This window comes from Equus przewalskii, chromosome 17 (genome assembly GCF_037783145.1).
Source record: "Equus przewalskii isolate Varuska chromosome 17, EquPr2, whole genome shotgun sequence".
Lineage (NCBI taxonomy): Eukaryota > Metazoa > Chordata > Mammalia > Perissodactyla > Equidae > Equus > Equus przewalskii.
In genome coordinates, this window is record NC_091847.1 from 14,353,725 (window position 1) to 14,376,252 (window position 22,528).

The 22,528-nt window shown below is 36.1% G+C and overlaps 1 protein-coding gene across 4 annotated transcripts in view; it reads right to left on the reverse strand.

Moving 5' to 3' along the window:
• DPP10 (dipeptidyl peptidase like 10) overlaps positions 1 to 22,528 on the reverse strand; it is a 1,232,656-nt gene that overhangs the window by 88,278 nt on the left and 1,121,850 nt on the right. For all 4 annotated transcript variants that reach the window (XM_070581203.1, XM_070581202.1, XM_070581204.1 and 1 more), the window contains 3 exons: positions 15,318 to 15,472; positions 8,745 to 8,842; positions 1,045 to 1,168 (listed from right to left, as the gene is read on the reverse strand). In XM_070581203.1, the coding sequence (XP_070437304.1) occupies positions 1,045 to 1,168; positions 8,745 to 8,842; positions 15,318 to 15,472 (377 nt within the window). The remainder of the gene's footprint in view (positions 1 to 1,044; positions 1,169 to 8,744; positions 8,843 to 15,317; positions 15,473 to 22,528) is intronic.

Consider the following 22,528-nt stretch of genomic DNA (forward strand, 5'->3'; position numbering starts at 1 on the left):
CTATTGGCTTCTCTCTCTCTGAGGCATGTCCTGCGCTTGCACAGCTAGGCATTGAGTTAAAGCCTTACGAGGTCCCTTATATAGATTACCGGAGCTCTTCTCTTTGTAGTTCTGAATCCTTTGGTACTTGCCCTGCAAATTTCAGCCACCACAATAGCCTCAAATTCTGATTCTTGCTGCCTTCTTGGATTAGTGATACCACTGTGCTTTGCTTGGGCTCCCTCTCCTTGAAAGATGGTCTCAAAAATATCACTCATAGGAAGTCATAAATAGGCTCATCTTGTGCATTTACTTTATTTCATCATTTCTGTCCTTACACTCCTGGTGTCCAACATCTGCAAATAGTTCATGTGTTTTGTACAGTTTCATAGTTGATTACAGCAGGGATGCTAGTCTGATAACATTTATTCCATCGTGTGCAGAAGCAGAAGTCTGAACATTCTGTTGTTAAATAATCGAGAATCCTTTACCATGTACCAAGTGCATAATATAACAATTTAAACTTATTACAGTATTTCAGAAATCAAAATACCATCTACAGAAATCAAAACACAATCTCCTTTCAAAACACAGTGGTTTAGGAACCAATTTTTTCTCACTATTTTTACTTAATTTAAGGACAGAGACACAGTTTTTTATTTTAGAAGACTGATCTGAGCTATAGAAAAAAAAAGAACTTTTGGAATGTGTTTAAAGAAGATAGGAAAGACACACTTCATATTCTCAAATTAATCGAAGTTAAAATATCTAGAGAAAGCTCATCTTTGAGAATAAAACTAGTGTGGCTTGGATTATCCTTTGTAATATATAAGAATTCATTTTCTTAAAGCTCAGGTTGTTTTCCTCTGTTTATCATCTATATTTCTTATTTCAAAGTTGGGAGCTTATGGATTGAAGTATGTAATCCTAATAGAAGGACTCTTTTTCTACTACCTTTGGAAGTTAAATATTGAAGTCTTTGCACAAAGGATTGCCTGATTTCCCCTTGAAAGGTAGCAAAAGCTACTTCATTTTAAGCATAAAAGGAAAATAAATTATACTCACTCTACTACAAGCACCAGTAGTGGTCTCACAGACTGTGAGGATGGAGATGTTCTGAGGCCGGTTTAACCATCTGACCACCGTCTTGGTATTGCTTACCCATTTAACCATAGTGATATAGTATTCTCTAGTTTGGAAACACAATTAAAATTTACATTTAGAGCCAGAGAACCTGTATAGTACCAACAATATACACTTATTATTTTATATGCAAGAATAAATGAATCACTCTTAAGATGTCACACCATATTAATTTATGTTTATGTATATATAGATCTGCTTTTTCAAATGTACATACCAATATATACACACATATTTGTGTGTATGTATGTAACACATGCCTACATACATACATATACACATATACAAAAAATTTGATAATAAATTTGAAAGTTAATAATTTCCCAGAGAAGTGATCCTTGGAAAAATAAAAATAATCAAGATGCTAGACATTTATGGATAATTTGTTATTTTCTATTAATTAGTCCTAACATATATGCAAAATAAGTATAAATTTTCTAAGCTATTCCGTGTTTTATTTCTTTAAAAATACATTCAATAATCAATTAAAAGACAAAGCTTATTCTTGACTTACTATTAATTTCTTGTGCATGACTTTCATGTTATTTCACTTTATCCATGAAGACTTGGACTACAGTGCTATGAATGGTTTGTTTTTATCTTTGTCAGATGTACGCTGAGGACCAGTCTCAATCTTATTCACAATAGTGTTTACAGTTTTTTTAAAATCTTACTTATGTGTAAACCATTTAAAACAAACAATGAATCAAACTGAAGGAAATAACGGGCTCTTGAATTTTTGGTATAGTGAGGATGCTAATTACCATGCCCATGATGTCCTCAGGCTGCTTCTAGATTGGGAAAGTTTACATTTTTTTATTTATAGTTTTTATTTCTTTCATTGTAGATTATATGTTTGGAATTTTACATGATATACCACAACACCCCCTCTCTGCCACAGTACAAAATATAATTATCAATTTTGATTCAATTTATGATAAAAAGAAAAAGCAATGATGTTTCAACAAATCTGCCCAGTTTCAGAATAGATGAAATGCTTTAGAAATGGCTTGAAAGGCGCCACCCCGGAGTATTGTCCTAAAATTAATTTACCCAGTTTTTATGTGACTTAGAGAAAATCACCTATGGAAGAAAACCGTTGTGATACAAATCACCTGTCCTTAGATACATCTGGGTTAGACATTCAGCTACATGAATCTTACATGTCTGACATTACTGAGTAGCCACCACTTCCTCTGGAAGATCCCTTAGCCCATCATAGTGAAGATGTCAGTAGAAGGGCAAGTATGACTTCTCATACAGTGAAGTCTGCCATATTTTGTTAAGCAATGTATTCAAGACATCTGGCAGCTTTCACAATCAGCTTAGTCCCACTTGAAAATTTCTTAGAACCTCAGTGAAATCATAACATGAAGTTCTCTAAATAGAGTTAACAAGGCAACTTTGAATCAAATATGCAACTAGTTTAGGATTAATCTTTGGCCAAATCAATGAACCTTGCAATTCTTCAAAGACAATGTCTTGCTGACTCTCACAGTGTTTTGTTTAAGCTGATTTATTTTGCATGATTATCATATCTGGCAGTGTGAATATTAAAAAGAGGAAAATACAAGTATTAACCATTTATAGATTTATCTAGAAGATTTAGCATGGAGAAAATTGATAATGAGTACTGTAATCAATCAGGAAAAAAGTGCTAAATTCTGACAGTATACATTTTTGATTAATTGGTATAAACATTGTTCAAAATTGAAGTAAAAATTAATTTGACTATTGTAAACAACTGACCAAAGACTGCAAAATCATGGAGGTCATATTTATGGAGAAATCTAGATGTAAAGAAGTGGCATACAGAAGATTTTCAAATCCAATCAGAAATTTGTCTCAATTAGCTTAAATGAGTAATATTATATTTGTGCCAAGTGAGATGACAAACTAATATGAATGATTTTTAAAATAAATAACACCAAAAATTAGAATAAAAATACTCATCTTGAGTGTTTTCCCTTTCAAAGTAGCCCTCAAGTAAAATGATGCAAGAACATCTTCTTTGCAATGTCTTTACCAGACATTGATACATTATATTTATTACTTATGATGGAAAATCTTGACTTTTAAAAAATATTTTATGTTTGAAAAGCAATTAAAATTCAGTGCAAATTTGGTGAATAAATAATTTTTTAAAGGGAACACTAACACAGGCATAAAATTAAGTTAAAAATCATTAATTTACAGTCATACCACTTATATTTCTCTTTCATTGAATAATTTGATTATTTTATGTATTTGTGCATAATCTATCTTATGTTCACAAGCAAAATTTAGTCTTATGTGAGGTATCTTAGTATATATCTTATCTATAAGAATGAGAGTTCTTCCCAAAATTGAATTTGTAATGTCTTTCAATGGTAATTTGAAACCATTGAAATTTCCATGATGAAGTGTTGGAAATATCCAAACTGAAAGTTAAAGTACAGCTTGACACATAAGAAAGGTGGAAAGGTACATTTACTAACTAAATCACATTCTGTATTCTTTCTTTCTTAGTCCCAGGATCCTAGGTGCACACCTCCTTATGAATCACATTTATGCAGTTTGCGCCTAAATATTCAGGCTTCCTCTGAACGAGGGAGTAGGAAGTGCCCTTACCTGGAAATGTGACACTCCTTGGCCTGCCTGCTGCAGATGCGGCTGTCCTCCTGGATCTCCATCTCATGAACACATTAGATCTGGTGTCTCACGACCAGTGGCCAGCGAAAGTGTCCCTTCCTTATAACTGGCTTTCCTGCTTGTTCCTAGTCTCCATGGCTCTGGATTACCCAGGAAGTCCTCGAGGATCTGGTCCTCTTGAGCCACAGAGACAGAGACAAGCAGGTTAGGAGGATTGCACTCAAGAAAGACTTTCTATTAGCTGGGTGGTCTGGCACAAGAGATCTAATTGTTCACAAGGGTATGTGGAACGGAGGCCTCAGCATCACCAGCAGATAGGTATGTTAGCAGTTACACTTGTGTTTTCATTGGCTCCCTGTCCAATCACTACTCTTTGTTCACAACAATTTTTGTACATGTATAGTTACTCTGAGCTCATTCTTTTCCAGATATCTGTCCATAAGAGTATTGTGATGGCATCCCTGACCAACTCATAGCTGGTGTTCTCCAAAGACCTCTGTTAATAACCAAGCATTACTTGTAAGGAGGGTCATTTAAGATGTTCCTATGAACATAGGTAAATTGGTTAATTAGATTTTATTAGAAGGCACAAATTTTTCTTGGCAGAATAAGAGATGTAGACTAGACAGATTTCAATGAAACAGGAAGACAAAGCACAGCAGTGTGAAATCCAGAATGACAGGGCAATATGACAACGTCGTATCAATGATACTGGCTGAGAACAATGGATCACAAAGGGTGGCTGACTAAAGAAAGATTTCAGATAAATATAACAATGTCAAAGAGTAAGGAGAAATCAAAGACAAACCACTACCTTTATTCTTCAGCCTGGAGACGTATGAGCACAAAGGATAATCTCTTCCTCAAAACAATTTGACAAATACTTAGCTATGGAAAAATCTACATAGTTCATTATTATAAAAAATCTTTCCTCTAGAACTTAACTATGTATTTTGAAATTCATACCTAAGTTTTCCAATAAAGGTAGTAAATGCTTACAATGCCTTAAGCTCGTAGTATAACAGTTTGCAAAATATTTCTTAAAATGAGATGAATCATCTAACTCCCACCAGGTCTGGGGAGATTCAACAAGGGCCACTATCTTGGTCCCTACCATGCTACCTTCTGAAGAATCAACATAGACCATAATTAAAATAAAGATGAGTAGCAAATCAAAGTTGCATTCATAACTTGAATTTGTTTAATGAAGGATCTTTAGCTGAATCACGAATATTTATTTTTTAAATGAAGGGTATGTGGAAGAAGGAATTAGGAAAAGAAATCATGACTTTCTCCAAGTTATTCTTTTAATTCCATTTTAAAAGCATATAAATAAATTGAAATTTATTTTATAGTCTTTGACTAGAGTATAAGTATCTGGTTGAATGGAAGTTCTAGCTTGGGGATCTTTATCTATTATAATTATGAACACTAGTTGTTATAAATAAATAACTCAACCAACCAAATAAACAATCACCAGACTAAAACAAATGACTAACACCTTCAAATTCAGAACAAATCTTGTTCTCTGTGATGAGGTTAGGGGACTACAGTTTATAAGGTAGCTCAAGTCATAAGAGAATATTTTTCTATATTTATCTTACTAATCTTTCACCCTATGCAGTCATACACCCCATAACAATGTTTCAGTCAATGAAGAATCTCATATACAATGGTGATCCCATAAGATTAGTACCATATAGCCTAGGTGTATAGTAGGCTATATCTTCTAGGTTTGAGTAAGTGCACTCTGTGATGACACATTGATGAAATCACATTGTGATGCATTTCTCAGAAAGTATCCCAGTCGTTAAGCGATGCGTGACTGTAGTTACATGATCTACAATGCACGTGAGAAAACTATGACACGTTTTCAAGAGAAGTACAAATATTTCTTAGATAAACCATAGATGTGTGTATGTGTGTGTGTGTGTGTGTAGAGAGAGAGAGAGAGAAGATTGAAAGACACATACATACAGAGAAAGACTAGAGACAAAATCAGAACCAGAAACAGATTCAGACCACGTCTCACATGGCTTCAGAAAAATTATCACGTGTTTTTGTGGACATCTTCAGCACATCCCTAAAGTAATAACGACGATACAATTCTTAAGGAAAATATTACCCTTAAATTATTTGTGTTGAATATTCTCTATTTGCCAGCTCCATTCTCCAACTTGCTTCCCATCAGTTTCCGGAGGCTAGACTCTACAATAAGGCTGCCTTGCCTAAGGGAGGCCTCTGCAGGAACTCAGAGCTTGAGAGGAGTTCAAGGTATTTATTCCCAGGACCCTCTCCTTACTAGGGCATGGTTTGGAAGACTGAATTGCTCTACCAATGGACAGGTTGTCCTAGCCCATTCTGCTCTGCAGCTACATGCCTCTTCAGGTTTTGCAAGTGAGCTTGCCTCTTGCTCCTTCAGTCCTGGGTCTGTAATAGCTTTCTGCTGTTGTAAATTCTATGTTGCTTTCCCATCCCTTGTGAGTGTACTCTTAATCCTGCCCACACCTGTGTTAATAGCCCCTTACATAATTGCATTTCAATTACCCCTTTGAGTGTCTCATCTCTTTAATTTCCAGGACCCTGACCAATAAATTATGAAATATGATATGCTGTTTTAGATCTTAAGCATCTCTCTACCTATGGAGGGCACAACAGTTTTACAGCAAATTTCCATACGGGTAAAGTACTAAGTATTAAATATCAGAGATATGAATGACCCTAAAAGAAAAGCAAGGGAAAAAAAGAGTTTAACTTTCATCTGATGTGCAGCTATATGAATGCATCATTCTTTGATTCACGTCATGGCTATCTCTATGTTTTTCGTGTTTGTATGTTCCTGGATCCATGCAAGTAATACCTGTGCTCAGAGTGGCTAAATGCGCATGATGTAAAGTTCACTAATTATCCTCCTTTTCTGTGAACCAAACTAAAGCTTTCACCAGGAACAGATGAGGAAGGAAATATATTTCTGTAAAACTGAAGCATTGGGAATATTTTAAAAAACTCGTTTTGAAGCAAATTTTGATCTTGAGTTTTCCAATAAAAAGAGTAAGTCAGACACTTTGGTGCATTTCACATACTACAGTTGGCACTTACATAAGACCATGAGGCAGGAGAAGCAAAACCGTCATGTACATTGTGCAGGTGAAGTATTATATGACTCTCCTCAAATTGCGGACTAAGTTCATTGCTAAACCAAGACATCCAAATTACATTTAGGGGCTTTTTCTTTATAGGATTCTCCCTCACTCTCAGTGGAACCCGTTATATTATTTTGTGTACTGAACTTCCAACCTTCAAGGGTATGTAATATCTTTTTCCAATGAGTGACTAATTTGACCATATGTACTTCAAATATTAAAGAGATATATACTCTATTAAGACTACAATAAATGACAATTGATTCTGTCTTTAGAAATTTTTGTTTTTGATGACACTCTACTGTCTAGTGAACTCATTAGAAATCCATTTTGGTAACAAAATTAAGGGCAGGAATCACGACCTTCTATTAGAAAGAAACCCAGATATTGTAAAATTGACCTCCATTTCAAAAATTAAAAAAAATAACTGATAAAAATTAGAAAGTGCTATTTGAGGATTAGGGTATTCAGGACCAGCGAGAGGTAAAATGACTTGTCCAAGGTCACACGATGAAGTGGTGGTAGAGATATGACTCAAACATTCTAGACTAGTGCCCTTTCCTGTGAATTCTGAGCATGAAACAAATCAGAGAAAAAGATAAGAATTAACAATGACATAAAGTATCAATAGTGTCCATAATTGCTTTATTTGTGACTAAATCTTTCATGGCTGGTAGACCGAGTTCAGATACTGCATTACCTATGTCAGTTCTGATAGACCTTAGGGTCTTCCAGCACAACATGATGAAATGTTCTGTAACCTGAAACTGGCTCTACCTCATTTTCTATCTCTGCTGCCAACTAATGCCGAGGTTCGATCTCAATCATTTTTCTTCTCTCTGGGCCTTATCTTTCCCATCAATAAAAAGAACAGTTTACAATAGGTAGTCACTATGGACTCTTCCAGTGTAAGCATTCCATATATTTTTATTACCTTCTCAAGAAGGAAAAAGTTCCACAAACTGCAGGCTGCACTGTCTGTGAAAATCTCCCATTGTGATGAAAATTTCTCAAATTTATCAATGAAACAACATATGAGTAGCATTTCTGTTTGTATCAGTCACCTTGTGTTGATTGTTGACGTCGTCAAAACAAACTTGAGCTTAGCCCCGTATCATTCAATATAGCGTGAAACTATTTTCTTAAATTTGCCACCTATCCCATCTCGAGGACTGTTGTAAATTTTCAAAGGGATGCGATATTTGAAAGAATCACCCTTGAAGTTTGAGACCACTCTGGATTTTAAAATCCACATGACTTTTGGATTAGTTGTTTACTACTGGAGATTTTGCCAATATTAAAATTATGTTTCTGACATACAAAACGTGTTCCTTTTCTCCCCACTCAAATTTTTTAGATAAAAAGTCTTCTGTATGTAGGACAGTTTGAAACAAAATCTAATTAAATTTCCCTGCCTGGAGAAGTAAACTAGGGAATCATTGGCAAGCTGTGTGGGGAACGTTAGAAAAATTACACAAATTTTAGGAAGATTGTACTCTTTCAAAGAGAATCATTTAAAAAAATAGAATGACTATTTTCAGGCGGGAAATCCAATGGATAATTATTCTTTGCCTCAGTCTTTCTGTCATGTCTCCTGCCAAAGGTCCAATGCTCACTATCGGTATATTTAGTCATTTTGTGGTGCTGTGGATCACCTTGAAACTTTAAATGGTTCCTAGGAACAACAAGACGCCAAGGAGGAGTTCATTTCTTCACTAACATAGGTGACCTCAGCTTTATTTTCAAGTGGATTTGTTGAGCTGATCACATCTCTCTCTAAATTGCAACAAAATGATAATTGGAGTTAAAATATTTATTTCCCGTAAAAGTGAAATTGTAATTGCATACCTTGATTTAAAGCTGTCAGGTGGCATGAGTTCCAAAGTATGAGTCGGTCCATATAGGTTTACAACATATAATTTGATTGTTGGGTTCACTTGACCTGCCTTTGAGAAAATGAAAGTTGTAATGCAATGACATTAAGCATTAGAATCTATTGAGAAAAGAAGAAAATGCGTGTTGATTCTTTTACAATTTTGTGTTAGAATGGGGAAAAAAGTTTAATTTCTCTGAAGCAAAAATGACTCTAAATTCAACAACTTGATTGCTTTCAATTGTTTTTGTAGATTGCTGCTTCTCAAGCATTTTAGTCAGACAATTAAAGGTGATAGGAAATCATGATGACTTTATTCATTAGGCAGTGCTGCAGTGTTCTTTTCCTAGAATGACACTGTCAGGACTGGCTTTACAAAACTACTAGCAGATCAAGCAGCTACTGGCATTAGAGGATGTAAAATGCAATGGAAATAAAGCTCGGCTAATTATAAAAAAAGAAGAAGAAATAAGAAAAAAAGATCTACCCAATTCAGGTGCCACATGCTTAAAATTTCACAATACCTAATCTACTTCTATTGCGTTAATCATCCCAGGTTTTCTTTCGAACTTGATGAATACTAGATAGGGTATAGGTGGCCCTTGAGAGGTGGCTGTGAAGTGGACCGCCCTCCCTGTTTCTGGCATGAAGAGTAGAAAGATTGTGGTACGAACATGTAATTTGAATTTAGCAAATCAAAATTTATGAAATAATAACTAGCCTGTATAGCAGTTAATATGCATATGGCTCATAGAATGCGTTAAAGGCATTACATGAACTATATTATTAAATGTTTCTACTACAGCCCTAAGATATAATTGTAACAATTTTTCAGATGAAAATGGAGAAGCTAAGCAAACTGTGCAAGGTGAAATGTCCAATAATTGAGGGAGCCAGTGTTTAAACCCAGGATGCTCTTACCTGCTGTAGCTTTGCCTCAGTTCATTCCTAGACAATGAACTCCAAAGTTTTTCTAAATATATGGTGACTGCTTAGTGGACAGAAACGGAAGCTTTCACAACACATCTCAAGCAGTTTGAATGAATGAATGAAGGAGAGAATGAATGTTTATGTGATAAGTGATTTACAGAACCAGTGGACTCCTTGCAGCCCTGTGTGTTTCTAAATAATACACTGATATCATTGTGGTGTGGCTGATGCCATAAGAGAAGACTATACAAGATATACAAAGAAGGACAAGGAAATTAAAAGTGAGTTGAATTAAAAGACCTGAAAAAAATCTAGAGAATGATAAAACTGATTTAAAAATGAAAAAGATTCATGTTTAAGGAATTGGCATCCATAAAAGCCAGAGTTAAATCAGAACCAGAAGCAACATCATAAACTCCATCAATAGTCAGTAACAGCTCCTCATGAACTATTTTGTTAAGTTATTAAAAATGACTAGCACAGAGAGGAGGGTAGAGGGATGAATGGGCAGAGCACAGAGGATTTTTAAGACTGTGAAAAATACTCTAAATGTACTATAATGATGGATACACGTCATTATACATTTTCCCAAAACCATATAATGTACATCAAGCATGAACTATAGTGCAAACTATGGACTTCGGATGATTATGACATGTCAATGTACGTTTATCAATTGTAACAAACGTACGATTCTGGTAGAAGATGTTGATGATGGGGGAGGCTATGCACGTGTGGGGGTAAGGGGCATGGGGGAAATCTCTGTACTTTATTCTGTTTTTCTGTGAACCTTAAACTGCTTTAAAAAATAAAGCCAATAAAAAAATGACTAGCACATCTGTGGAAGTACATCATCCATAGTTAGAAATTTTGAGCCAAAGAAAGGAGTCAGACAGGTTTTCACTACGGAAATGCAATGGCTATTAAGAGAGATTGTGAAAGTGGTTCACAGAGTAAGGCTTCCTGGAAGATAAGCTATGGGCTTGCCTCACAGAAAGGGCTCTGGTGTCAGATTTTGTAAAGCTTTTCATTGCTCTACAACCCTCAAGTGCCTGAGCACATTTGTCTCGGGCAATTTAGCCTTCTACTGCACATAGGCGCTGCCTTTCACAGCACTCGTTTTAATTTAATTGCCTTGTTCCACCCTGAAAATATTGGCTTTATCCATATTTTTTTGGTCTAACCATTTCTCTAGCTTGATCAGGTATGTTACACTTTAGAGCTGGGACGTACTAATTAGTACTGCCGTTCAAAGCATTGTTCTTTGAGGAGCGGCATCATTTGGAACCTCAGAAACATAAATTCATGGGCCCCACTCAGACCTAATATCAGCTTCAGAATCACTCTGGGTGTGTGCCTAAGAATCCGTGTTTTAACAAGATTCCCAGGTAACTATCAATAGTATCCAAATTTTGATAAAACTCTTATATATATATATATATATATATATATATATATATATATATATATATTTATAGTATGCTCAGTGGTTATCAAAGGTTAACAGCTCAGAGGTTATCAGCCAGCACCAGAATCCCCCAGCAGGCCTGGAGGGCTTTTTTTCTACTGATTGCTGAGGCCCACCTTCAGCTTTCCTAACATCTTTGTGGGACATGAGAATTTGTGTTTCTAATAATTTCCCAGATGAGGCTGACACCGCTGGTAAAAGGACCACATTTTGAGACCTGGTTTAGCTTAATCTGTGACTCAGAGAAACCTCGGTTCAAAAAATTTTAACCATTATTTACTGGATATAAACCATAGACAGGATGCTAAGGATCCTCAAGTATTATTTTCTTTCATCACCAAAAATGAAACAACACTTCTCTGAGAGGATGTCACCAGTCAGAAATTTTGAGCCAAAGTAGGCTTCCTTTTTGTAGATAAAAATATCCCATAGTTTTATGTGAAGAAAAAGATGATCTATAAAAGTGACTTTTTTCACATCCTTTGCACTGTAAGTTTATCTGTGTACAAGGCCACTGACATCCGAATTAGCTTCTATAAGGAAATAAATTAAAAGTTTCGCACACATGTGGTCAATTTTAGACAAAAAACCAACATCAGGACGTTTCCAAAATTCAGCTGTCCAGCCTTCTATCATCTCAATTAGATTTTTATCTTTCCATGGAGGTTTGACATTAGGTGCATTTTGCAAATTCATTTGTTCCTTGTAATATTTGAATCATTTCAGTAGTTTGCAAATTAGACGAGTTCATCTATTTGCCTTTTCAGACACTTTTGCCACAAAGACTGCAATTCCACAAACTCTTTCCTCTATGATTCTGAAACACAAGCCTCCAATAATAATTAACCTTATTTTACTGGCAACTAAATTGTCATTAAGTGAGATAACGTTTTAATTAAGAAGATTAACCTGAGGTTAGTGAGTTGGAACTGTGTATCTCTTTTGTGCTGAATTGCTAATGATAGGGCATTTTGTGAGTTCTGAATCACGCTGAATTAAGTAAAATACAAATATATTTGTTGTAAGTCTTTCATTAGTAAATATGACCACATTGGGTATTTGCTGCACTCATTTTAATCTAGTTTAATTTGAAGCACAATTTAGTGTGAACTCTATGCATTACTTCCATGTCTAAAGTACTACTTTTCAAAAGTTTATTGCATAAGTAAGAACAAATCAAAATAATCCATTTGTTAGTAGAACAAACATTTTTTTAAAAAAACAGAGTAGAAAATAATGAGACTTTGAAAATAAAGTAATCTATCCAAAATGATACTGAAATTTATTCTAGGAACAAGGACCAAAACCCAGAGCTAGTTTCTTTCTTTCTTTTTTTTTTTTGAGGAAGATTAGCCCCTGAGCTAACATCTGCCACCAATCCTCCTCTTTTTGCTGAGGAAGACTGGTCCTGAGCTAATATCCATGCCCATCTTCCTCTACTTTATGTATGGGACACCTGCCACAGCTTGGCTTGATAAGCCACGTGTAGGTCCGCATCCGGGATCCAAACTGGCGAACCCTGGGCCGCCAAAGCAGAATGTGCAGACTTAACTGCTGCACCACTGAGCTGGCTCTGTACACCTAGTTTTTTTGAGTCCTGTTGTGTTAAGCACTGGGAAGGTATTCCTACTGAAAACCACCTGAGGACTTGAGATTCTTTCTCTCAGCTTTGACCACTGGAATATCTGTCCTTTTTAAATTTTTAATACTCCTCAATAGTAGTCATTAACACACACTAAGCACTTTCATTATGTATTACATACATCAGGTATTACATATATACACACACACACACACACACACATATATATATATATACACACATGTATCTACATAAATGGCAGCTGCGAGGCTGTCCAAGTACACTACTCATACATGGCTAAGTCATTCTCAGTAAATGGAGCAAACCGAGTTCACACGTATTTATCAACTTGACGAAGAGAGATTTTCATTCTAGCTTCGTCTTCTGAGTTACAAGTTAACCTCTGGTAGTTTTACAGAAAGGGACAGAATCAATAAATTTGAGTTATTTCTCTCTTCTTAAAATAACTGTGACTTTTATAAAAGAACTTCTTAGCCTTTTAGAAGCTCAGTTTGTCCATTGGAAAATAAAGGCAATTGTGGAGAGGACCGAACCGGAAAGAAAAGAAGTGAGAAGTCTCTCGGAAAACGTAAAGCATATTATTAACAAACATAATTTATACAATTAATAAACAAATACTATTATTATTTTATACCTAGCTTTACTATTGAGAAATATTAATTAATTAATAACATTAAACAATAACCAAGTGTCTAGGTTTGTCAACCCAGTTTCTTCTCAATTACTGCTGACATTTTTAAATTTTCTCAGATGCTTCTATTTGTCCATTTGTTTGAGTCAGTCTTGTTAAAATTATGAGGGCTAGAGGTGCCCAAGTTCAAGCACCAAGGGTCCATAACTGAGAAGGCAACTTGAAGATGCAGCTATTATGGGTGGCTTTTATGTGGGGATCCTAAAACTCCCACTCCTCTTGGGAAATGAGTTACAAAGTGTTGTCCCTTCCCTTGGGCTGATTTATTACCTTTGTGCAGTGCACCGGCTGAACATTTGGGCTTGAATTCCTTGCCTATTGACATGTGTCTTCCACAATATGCCACTAGTTCTTCATTTTGTATTTAAATTGTCAAGAGAACTGACATTATAATAAATAAGTCAAATAATGATAATTAATATATTTGAGAAGTCTTTTCAGTTTTTCCTCTGAAAAAACTAGGTTCAGGTATGCTGCACAGTCACAAACTATCATCCATAAAATATGGCTAAATCTATAATTGGAAAAGTCATAAGTACTTTCTTGGAGCACAATAAAAATCTCTTGATGAATATGATTATTTTGTTGCTAGGTCAAATTGCCATTTCTTCCTGAAGAGCACTGAGTATTTATATGCCTTCTAATCTATGTCCAGAGAAGACCTTGGAAATAATATTTCAAAGTCACAGAATCAAATTCCTCTCAATTTGTCCAGTTCTTTGCCCAGTTAACATAAGGCACAAATTGAAGGGTATAAAACCTAGCATGCTTGGTAAACACATAGTGCAACTCACTGAAGGAAAGGCTTCAAAGCAGCTTTTAAATGAAATCAGCAGCCATCTCTTACATAATTAGGAGCTAAATGCACAAAGTGGAATTGAAGAAGTTTTCTATAAGATATCTTTACAAGACTAACGCGCAGGGGGCCTCACTCAACACGAGCCTTTTTCTTTGCTATGTAAACATGGGGAAAATAAATTTTAAAAAAGAGACCTTAAGCAATTAAAAATGGCATACAATAGAAAAACCAGTACACTGCAGATGTTTTTGCAACCTGCTCCCAGAGGGCTCACCCAGCATTTGAAGATAGTTTTGCTGTCTGGGCAGGATTTCCATATTTGCTTCACTCAATAAAATAATTCTATGTATTCTAGGTATGCCTGGCTGAGGTTATTCTCCAGCATTTTATAAAATATGTATAGTATAATGTTCCAGAGTATGCTTTGCCAAAATAATATTGATGTTAATACTAATACCAATAAATTTTTTAGGCTTAGTATATTCTATATTGGTGGTTCTTTATTAGTCTATTCTTTATTGAGATTCTTTACGCTAAATCTATTCCTTACTGTAGATTCTTTATGCTTACTTTATTTTTATAAGAGATTTATAAAACACATTAACATATAGTATATTAAGTGCTCTAAAAAATCACCTAAAGGAAGTTAGATTTTTTTAACTAAGAACTTCCAACTTATTTGACCATGGCACTTTTTGCTCCTTTATAGCACCTATTAACTCATAGACCATGACTTAGGGAAACCCTTGACCTGGTATCAATGATGCCCCTCATCTCTTCTTCCCCTCTTTTCAACTGGGAAAGTGGGCATAAACAAAATGAGAGCATCAAATGGAAAAAAATACGGCAAAAGCGAAAGTTGCCACACCTCTGAATCACCTTTATCTCTTCCTACCCAAGCACCGTGTAAAGACCACTGCAAGCTCTAAAATGATGAGTCTGCCGACAAGGAAGGTGAGCTTCTTTTTTTCTCCAAAGACAACTTGTTCACAATACTATCAATCAAGTCACTGGTGCACAGAGAGAGGGAACAAAGTAGCACTCCCACATTACTTACCTTAGGGTATGGATACTGCTTTCCTTTGGGATACAATGCTCCAGTAAACCGAGGGATAACCATGTTAGGCACCAACGAGTCATTTATCATCAGGAAGGCAAGCCTTTCTCCATCTGGTGACCACCAGTGGGCGATGTGAGAATGTAGAAGTTCCTCTAGAATAAACGAGTGTTATTTGAAACCAACTGTAGAGCTGTGGGTTCAGTTACCCACAAACATCTGTCCTTGAAATCTCCATAGTACACACATATTTTCTACACAGTGCATTGGATTTTATCCAAATTCATGGATAATTCTCTGAGTTACCCTTTTAATGCCAGGAAAAGCAGATGCAAAGGAAGGAAAGAATGAAGCAAGGAAATCAAGCTTTCATGGACTGTCAGCAATGTGAACAGAGATGAAAATACTACCAGAGTAAAAAGAATAAGAACATTAATTGAATACTGAAACCTGACATAAAACCATATTCATGTCACCATTCATTCATATTTGCATTCAATCATATTTCCATCCTCTCATCGTCAAACAAGCTGAATATCCACTAGATTCATTAAATTATTTTAAGCCCCATGAAAATAGAATAAGAAATACACTGGGCCAGCCCCATGGCCTAGTGGTTAAGTTCAGCACACTCTGCTTTGGTGACCCAGGTTCGGTTCCCGGGTATGGGCCTACATCACTTGTTGGTGGCCATGCTGTGGTGGTGACCCACATACAAAATAGAGGACGATTGGTGATGTATGTCAGCTCAGGGAGAATCTTCCTCAAGCAAAAAATGAAAAAAAAAAGAGGAAGATTGGCAACAGATGTTAGCTCAAGGTGAATCTTCTTCAGCAAAAAAAAAAAATAATATATATATACACACTAGATATCTCTCATGTGACTCCAGATACACTATCCATTTGTCTACAACTGCTTTCTAGCCCAGAAAATTAACTGGCATGAACTACATCAAAAGGGCTCCTATGTCCTCTAAAACATGACCATTATGGGACTTTGGAAAGAGACTTGAAGGAGAGTAAGTCAGAGTACTTATTCCCTTGGTTCTATCCTAAAATATCACTTCAAGCTTGCTGTGTGCTTTAAATAATGTCACTACCCCTGTCACTGCAGCCTCCTCTACACAATTTTCTCCTTTTTTGTCTGGTAAGGGCTCATCGCCATGATCACAGGGTAGTAACAGCTTTGCTGTTACTAGTCTAGATTATAGCTCTGTATCTTAGGGTTCCCCTATACCTTTACTTTCGTAGATAGTCCCTTTGTAAATAAATCCTCTTCAAATTATTGATTGTGCCAACTCTGTCGTTTTGGGAGTCTGACTGATACAGTGATTAATACCAGCAGTAGACTCAGAAAAGAGATCTTCAAAATACAATTTTGTGATTAGGTTAGTAATATATCCATATCTATACCTACATCCATATCTATATCTATATCTATTCCTGTACAATCTTTGATGAAATAATAAACCTTTCAAGGGGGAAACTGGAGCATAGATAATACACAGCAAGGGATGGAATCATGAGAAATCAATTGTCACTGGTGATGACATAGCATGAAATGCAGATAGAGAGAAAAGGTGTTTGGAGGACAAGTGGTTGTGGCACTTAGTTGCTACAACAATGGCAACTGTAAAGATTGTAAAGTGAAGTGTCCATGGTTCTTATGACAACTCAAAGAGATTACACAGGAATAAACAGAAATTGAAACCATGGCCACAAAATAAGAAATATAGAAAAGGCTACCACGGCATCTTTGAAGGAGTCCCTCTTTTCTCTAGTTGCAGGACAGATACAGCTGAGTCCAAGAGAACATAGACAGGGTTGCAGAGCTGCAACACAAATTAGGGGCTCAACTCCACCTGTTTTTAAAGCTAAGTTAGATATATTGGTGGAGAAGTACTGAAACCCTAACACAAAGGATAAGGATGCCTGGGTAAATATGTGCAGTATTCTTATGCTTTCTGGACCTGTCTCATAAATAACACATTATCAAGTGGAACATTTCTATGTGTATCTAATCTTATGGCTGAAGATTTTTGAACCTCAAGATTCCCACAAGTCTTCTTACTGACAGAGGCAACGTTTAACATAAGGAGCTAGCTTTCCTCTGCATAAAGGCAGAGTGTAAGATGAATTCCTGTAAAATGTAAGTCTGCATCCCTAAGGAAGAGTTTAGAATCTAGTAGTCTGGGATACGTTGGGGTATTTATTCTAAAGTGAGAGAAAATTTGTTGTGACTATACTTATATAAAAGTAAAGAGAGACTGGATTCTTTGGATTTTGAAGCATGACAGAAACCACATTCACATGTGCTACCTTGCTCTATTTCCCAGGTAACCTGTAAAGCTGCCAGCTCTGAGTAGGCCCTGAGAAGGAGAGGGTTATGCAGCAGATCAAAGCCATGGTACAGCCTTCCCTACCATCTCTTTCTTGTGACCCAGCAGATACATTGGTAATGTAAGTGTCCATGGCCAAATGCTATGTGGAGCTTCTGACACTCACCATATGACAACCAAAGCAAAAGCATTACAAGCTTTAGAGAAAGGCCATTTCTGCCTGTGATGATAAATATTCTCTGCTTCAAAAGCAGCTCTCTACTGGGCTCTGGTACAAACAATTAGCCTGACTATGGGATACCAAGTGGCTATGCAACTCAAACTGTCCATCATGAAATGATTGTTATCTGATTTATTGACCATAAAAATAAACACATACAGCAAGATTCCACTATAACATAGAACTGGTATATATGGGATGGGGCCAGAACACATAGTGAACTGCCCACAGTATTGCACCCTCTGATTTATCCTCTCTCCTTTATCTCACATCTATGCTTCAAGATGTGTTTTTTAACACAAGTTGGCAGAGGAAGAATAAGTGCAGGCCTGGTTTATGGACAGGTTTGCATGATATACTTGAACATGCTGGAACTGGATAGTCTCTGTACTACAATCTGACTTGGGAGCGGCATTAAAAGACTACAATAAACGTAAATTTTCCAAGTTGGCAGAATTTTGAGCAAGATACTTAGTTCTCCACTTCTCGTGGAAAAACACTTGGCTTGAAGCATGGATTTATCCTGACTCATGCACAGTAACTAATAAATGGCCACCTGATCAGCGATATGGGAAGAGTAAAATTAGAAGATTAGTGACAAGGAAGTTTAAGGAAAGATAAGTGCATGGACTTATCAGAGGGGGTAAAAATGTGAAGATATTAATGTCCTACTTAGTTTCCACCAGAGCACATCTATAGCAGAGGAGGCTCTCAATAATTAGATGGATACCATGACCACTGAGTACGTGGCAATTTGCTTCTAGCAGCCACGATTACCTGCTAATAATAGTAGTTGTCACTAAACTCTTCATATGGCATTATTTCCCAGCAGGACCAGCTGATTACCTGTTGGCAGGTGAATTACATGGGAACCCTTCCATCAAAAAAGGGTAGAATTTTGTCATTACAGAGGTAGACACACATTCTAGTTATAGATATGTCTTTTCTGCTTGCAAACTTATCAGCATGCTGTTCATGGACTTACAGAATAACTTATATATTACTATGATAACTCACACTATTTCACCTCCAAGCAGGAAATACATTGCAGCAAAAAAAAAAAAGGGGGGGGGTGGCAATGGGCTCAGACCCATGGCATTCTGGAATTCACTGGTCTCATCATATTCCCCCGGTAGCTGGCTTGACAGAAGAGTGAAATAGCCTGCTCTATCTCACTTTCAGCACTGTTTGTTTGACAACAACCTTGAAGTTGGAATGTCATCCTATAGCGTGCATGTGTCCTTCCTGTATAGGTAGGAAGCACAAATCTAGGAACAAAGGAATAGAACTTCTCTTTCACTATCACACCTATAACTCACTGGACACATTTTCTTTCTTGTCCTCATGATAATGAGCTCAGTGGGTTTAGAAGTCCTAACACCTAAGGGAGCATTGCCTCCAGCAGGGTATATGGTCATAACTCTATTTCTCTGAATTGGAAGCTGAAATTTCCCCATGACCATTTTGGGCTCAACGTGACTAGGAAAAAAACCCTGAGAAAACATAGTTGCTGTGCTGGATCTGATGATAAATCTCATCTTCCAGGAAGAAAATGTATCTTTACTACACAAAGGATGTCAGGGAATAATATATTTGGAACTCAGCAGATTCACAAATACTGCTTTGTACAATTCCATCTCATTTTCCAATTCCATATTTCTACATTCCAATTTCAATTTCAATGAGAAACTGAAATTGTAGCAATATAATTAAGGAAAAGAAGCAAAGGAATAAGATTTGGCAGGAATTAAGTTTGGGGTTGATCTACAAGGTAAATAACCTGTGCAGTCAAACAGCTGGCAGAAGGTAAAGGGAAAAAGAAATGAGCAGTTGACGAACGGAGCTATGATTACCAATTGAGGCCACATGATAAATTTATTTCTTCTCTTAATGGGGTCATTTTCCCCAAAACCTTATATGAAAAACACAAGGGTTGGCTGTAGTTATAAATTTTGGACAGGTATATAACTATACTAATTCCACTCTACAGTAAAACAGTAGCAGATGGGACTTTGTCTGCTCTTTTGGGAAGACAAACTTTTATTTGAGTTATAAGAATACACCCACGGCCTCTGAGTTTTTGTTGGCTATGGCCATTATGAAACCAGATAAACGAAGAGAAGAGAGATAGTCAGCAGTATTTATTTTATTATTTCCTACTCATTGAAATCTTGTGGGTCTGGCTGGGTTCCTCAACTAAAACTCACTGCTTCTGTTACTGTGAAAACTACAGGATTCCCTCCTTCTAGGTTCTAGTAACAGCTTCCTCCCCTTCCCACTTCAAGCATTAATGGTTAAACCATAACTAGCCACAGGTTGTTACATATTCCTTGTCTTTAATAAGTGGTCCCTTCATATAAAAAACTTTTAATACTATTTTGAATATGCCATTTCTTTTCCCAGTTGTGATGCTGACCCTTTACACAAGTAACTTACACTTAAGATGAGGGAACATGAATCATCCACATGACATACTGAGGAAAAAAATGCTAAAGCTCAATTGAGTATAAACTCTAATAAGTCTTAGGAGATTTGAAGGTACATACAGAGAGATTGTATTGCTGAAATGAACTTCCAGGGTTTCTAAGAAGCGGGTTCTGTCCTAGGTGCTGAAGAATGTGTACCCAAGAACTTCCCAAGAATAAGAATGGCCCAGATTTGAGGGCTCCATTCAATAGAAACTAGATATCATCTACTCTCATTTATTTTAGAGTGATCTATACCTAAAGTTTTTCTCACGAAAATGTTAAAATAGCAAAGTGGTATGTAAAAAGAATTATGTGACTTCCTTCAGGTACAAAAATAAAGCTAACTGAAATGGAAAGGAGATAAATAAAACAATTTTCAATACGTATTTGCTTAAGAGTCCTCTTGGATAAGGCACGTGCTTCTTTAATTGCAAATAATAGGGACTTTTACTCAAGGATTGAAACTTCCTGCTTCCTGTGTTAATTATATTATTTACAATCTATTTTTTATAAATAGCATTCAATTCCATTTTAATGTAGGTTTGGCCTTTCATTATTTTTATTACACTGATCTAGAAAATCTCACTGTAGAGCAGATGGAGTCTTCAACACATGTGTTTTATATCAGAGACACTTAAAAACATATCCTCCACACAAAGCACTTACAGAAAACTAATATGCAACCATTGTGTTCATATTAACATGCTATTCTGAAAAGTAAGCTGATTGTATCCATCTTATCCAGTTTATCAATTTAGATAGATAGGATTTACTGAGGATGCTGCTGTCAGCCCTGTGGTTCTGTGGTTGATTTTTTTCCCCTTATTTTCTGCATCTCGCTGTCAACTTTCTTGAAAGAATTGTCTATATTTACAACCTTCTCGCTTCCCATTTACACCTCCATTCACTGCAATCCTGCTTCTGAAACCAACAATTGATTGATTTTGCTCGTGTCAAGTTCTAGTGGCAAATCCAACAGTAACTTTGGAATCCTTAGCTTGTTTGACCTCCTGAGACTCAACATTGTTGATTTTCCTGTCTTCCTCGGGCTTCCATGGCTGCATCTCTAATTTTTTTCTTTAACTGCCATAGTCCACTTTTACTGGGATTTAGTAAGTACTCAATAAATATTTGTTGAATCAATGAATGGATGAATGTGACTCCCTGTGTCCAAGGAAGGTAAAAAATAAAGTGAAAAAAGGTATTTTCCATTGCTGCCATTAAACAACAAAAAGTAACAGTCCCAATCTGTTGACAGGGTATTGTTTATCCTGTAAATTTTTTCTCTCACTTCTTTATTCTTGTCGTTCTTAAAGCTCAATGCAAAGACTATTTCGTTTACGAAACCATCCTATATTCCATTAGAATTAATCCTATTTATACTTCTATTTGGTATGTTGGCATGTAGTTGTGTTCATATTTCTATTTACCATGCTTGAAATGGTTCCTTATATAATAGTTGCTTATACTTTTTTTCTCCACTAAATTAGAAATACCCAAACCAAAGAAACTCTTATTCCTCATTGTATTACTCTCAGATAATGTCTGATAGATATTTGTGCTCAATAACTGTTGGATTGAATTTCAAATAAAAATTCCTTAAAAATAAGAAGTTCTGGGGCAGGCACGGTGGTGCAGTGGTTAAATGCGCATGTTCCGCTTCGGCAGTCTGGGGTTTGCCGGTTCAGATCTCAGGTGTGGATGTGGCACTGCTTGGCAAGCCATGCTGTGGTAGATGTCCCATATATAAAGTAGACAAAGATGGGCACGGATGTTAGCTCAGGGCCAGACTTCCTCAGCAAAAAGAGGAAGATTGGTGACAGATGGTAGCTCAGGGCTAATCTTCCTCAAAACAAAAAAAAAAAAAGGGAAGAAGTAGTTCTAAAATATATTTATAAATAATTTAGGCATATTAGTTCCATTATTCTATATGCTCAAATAACGGAAAGTGACAGTCGTTTTTTGTCTCTATTTAATATATTCAACATTTTATGGAAAGTTTCAAAGTTGTAAACTTGAGAAAACATTGATCTAATAACAAAACCTTGATCTAATATTTTATGTAGTTAAGGTACTGTGTTAAATACACCAATTTATGTGAATAACATTAGATGTGCTTTGTGTGAATTATACTTAGAATGGCATTTCATTATGAACATGATGTTTTATTTTTCTTTTGAACTTC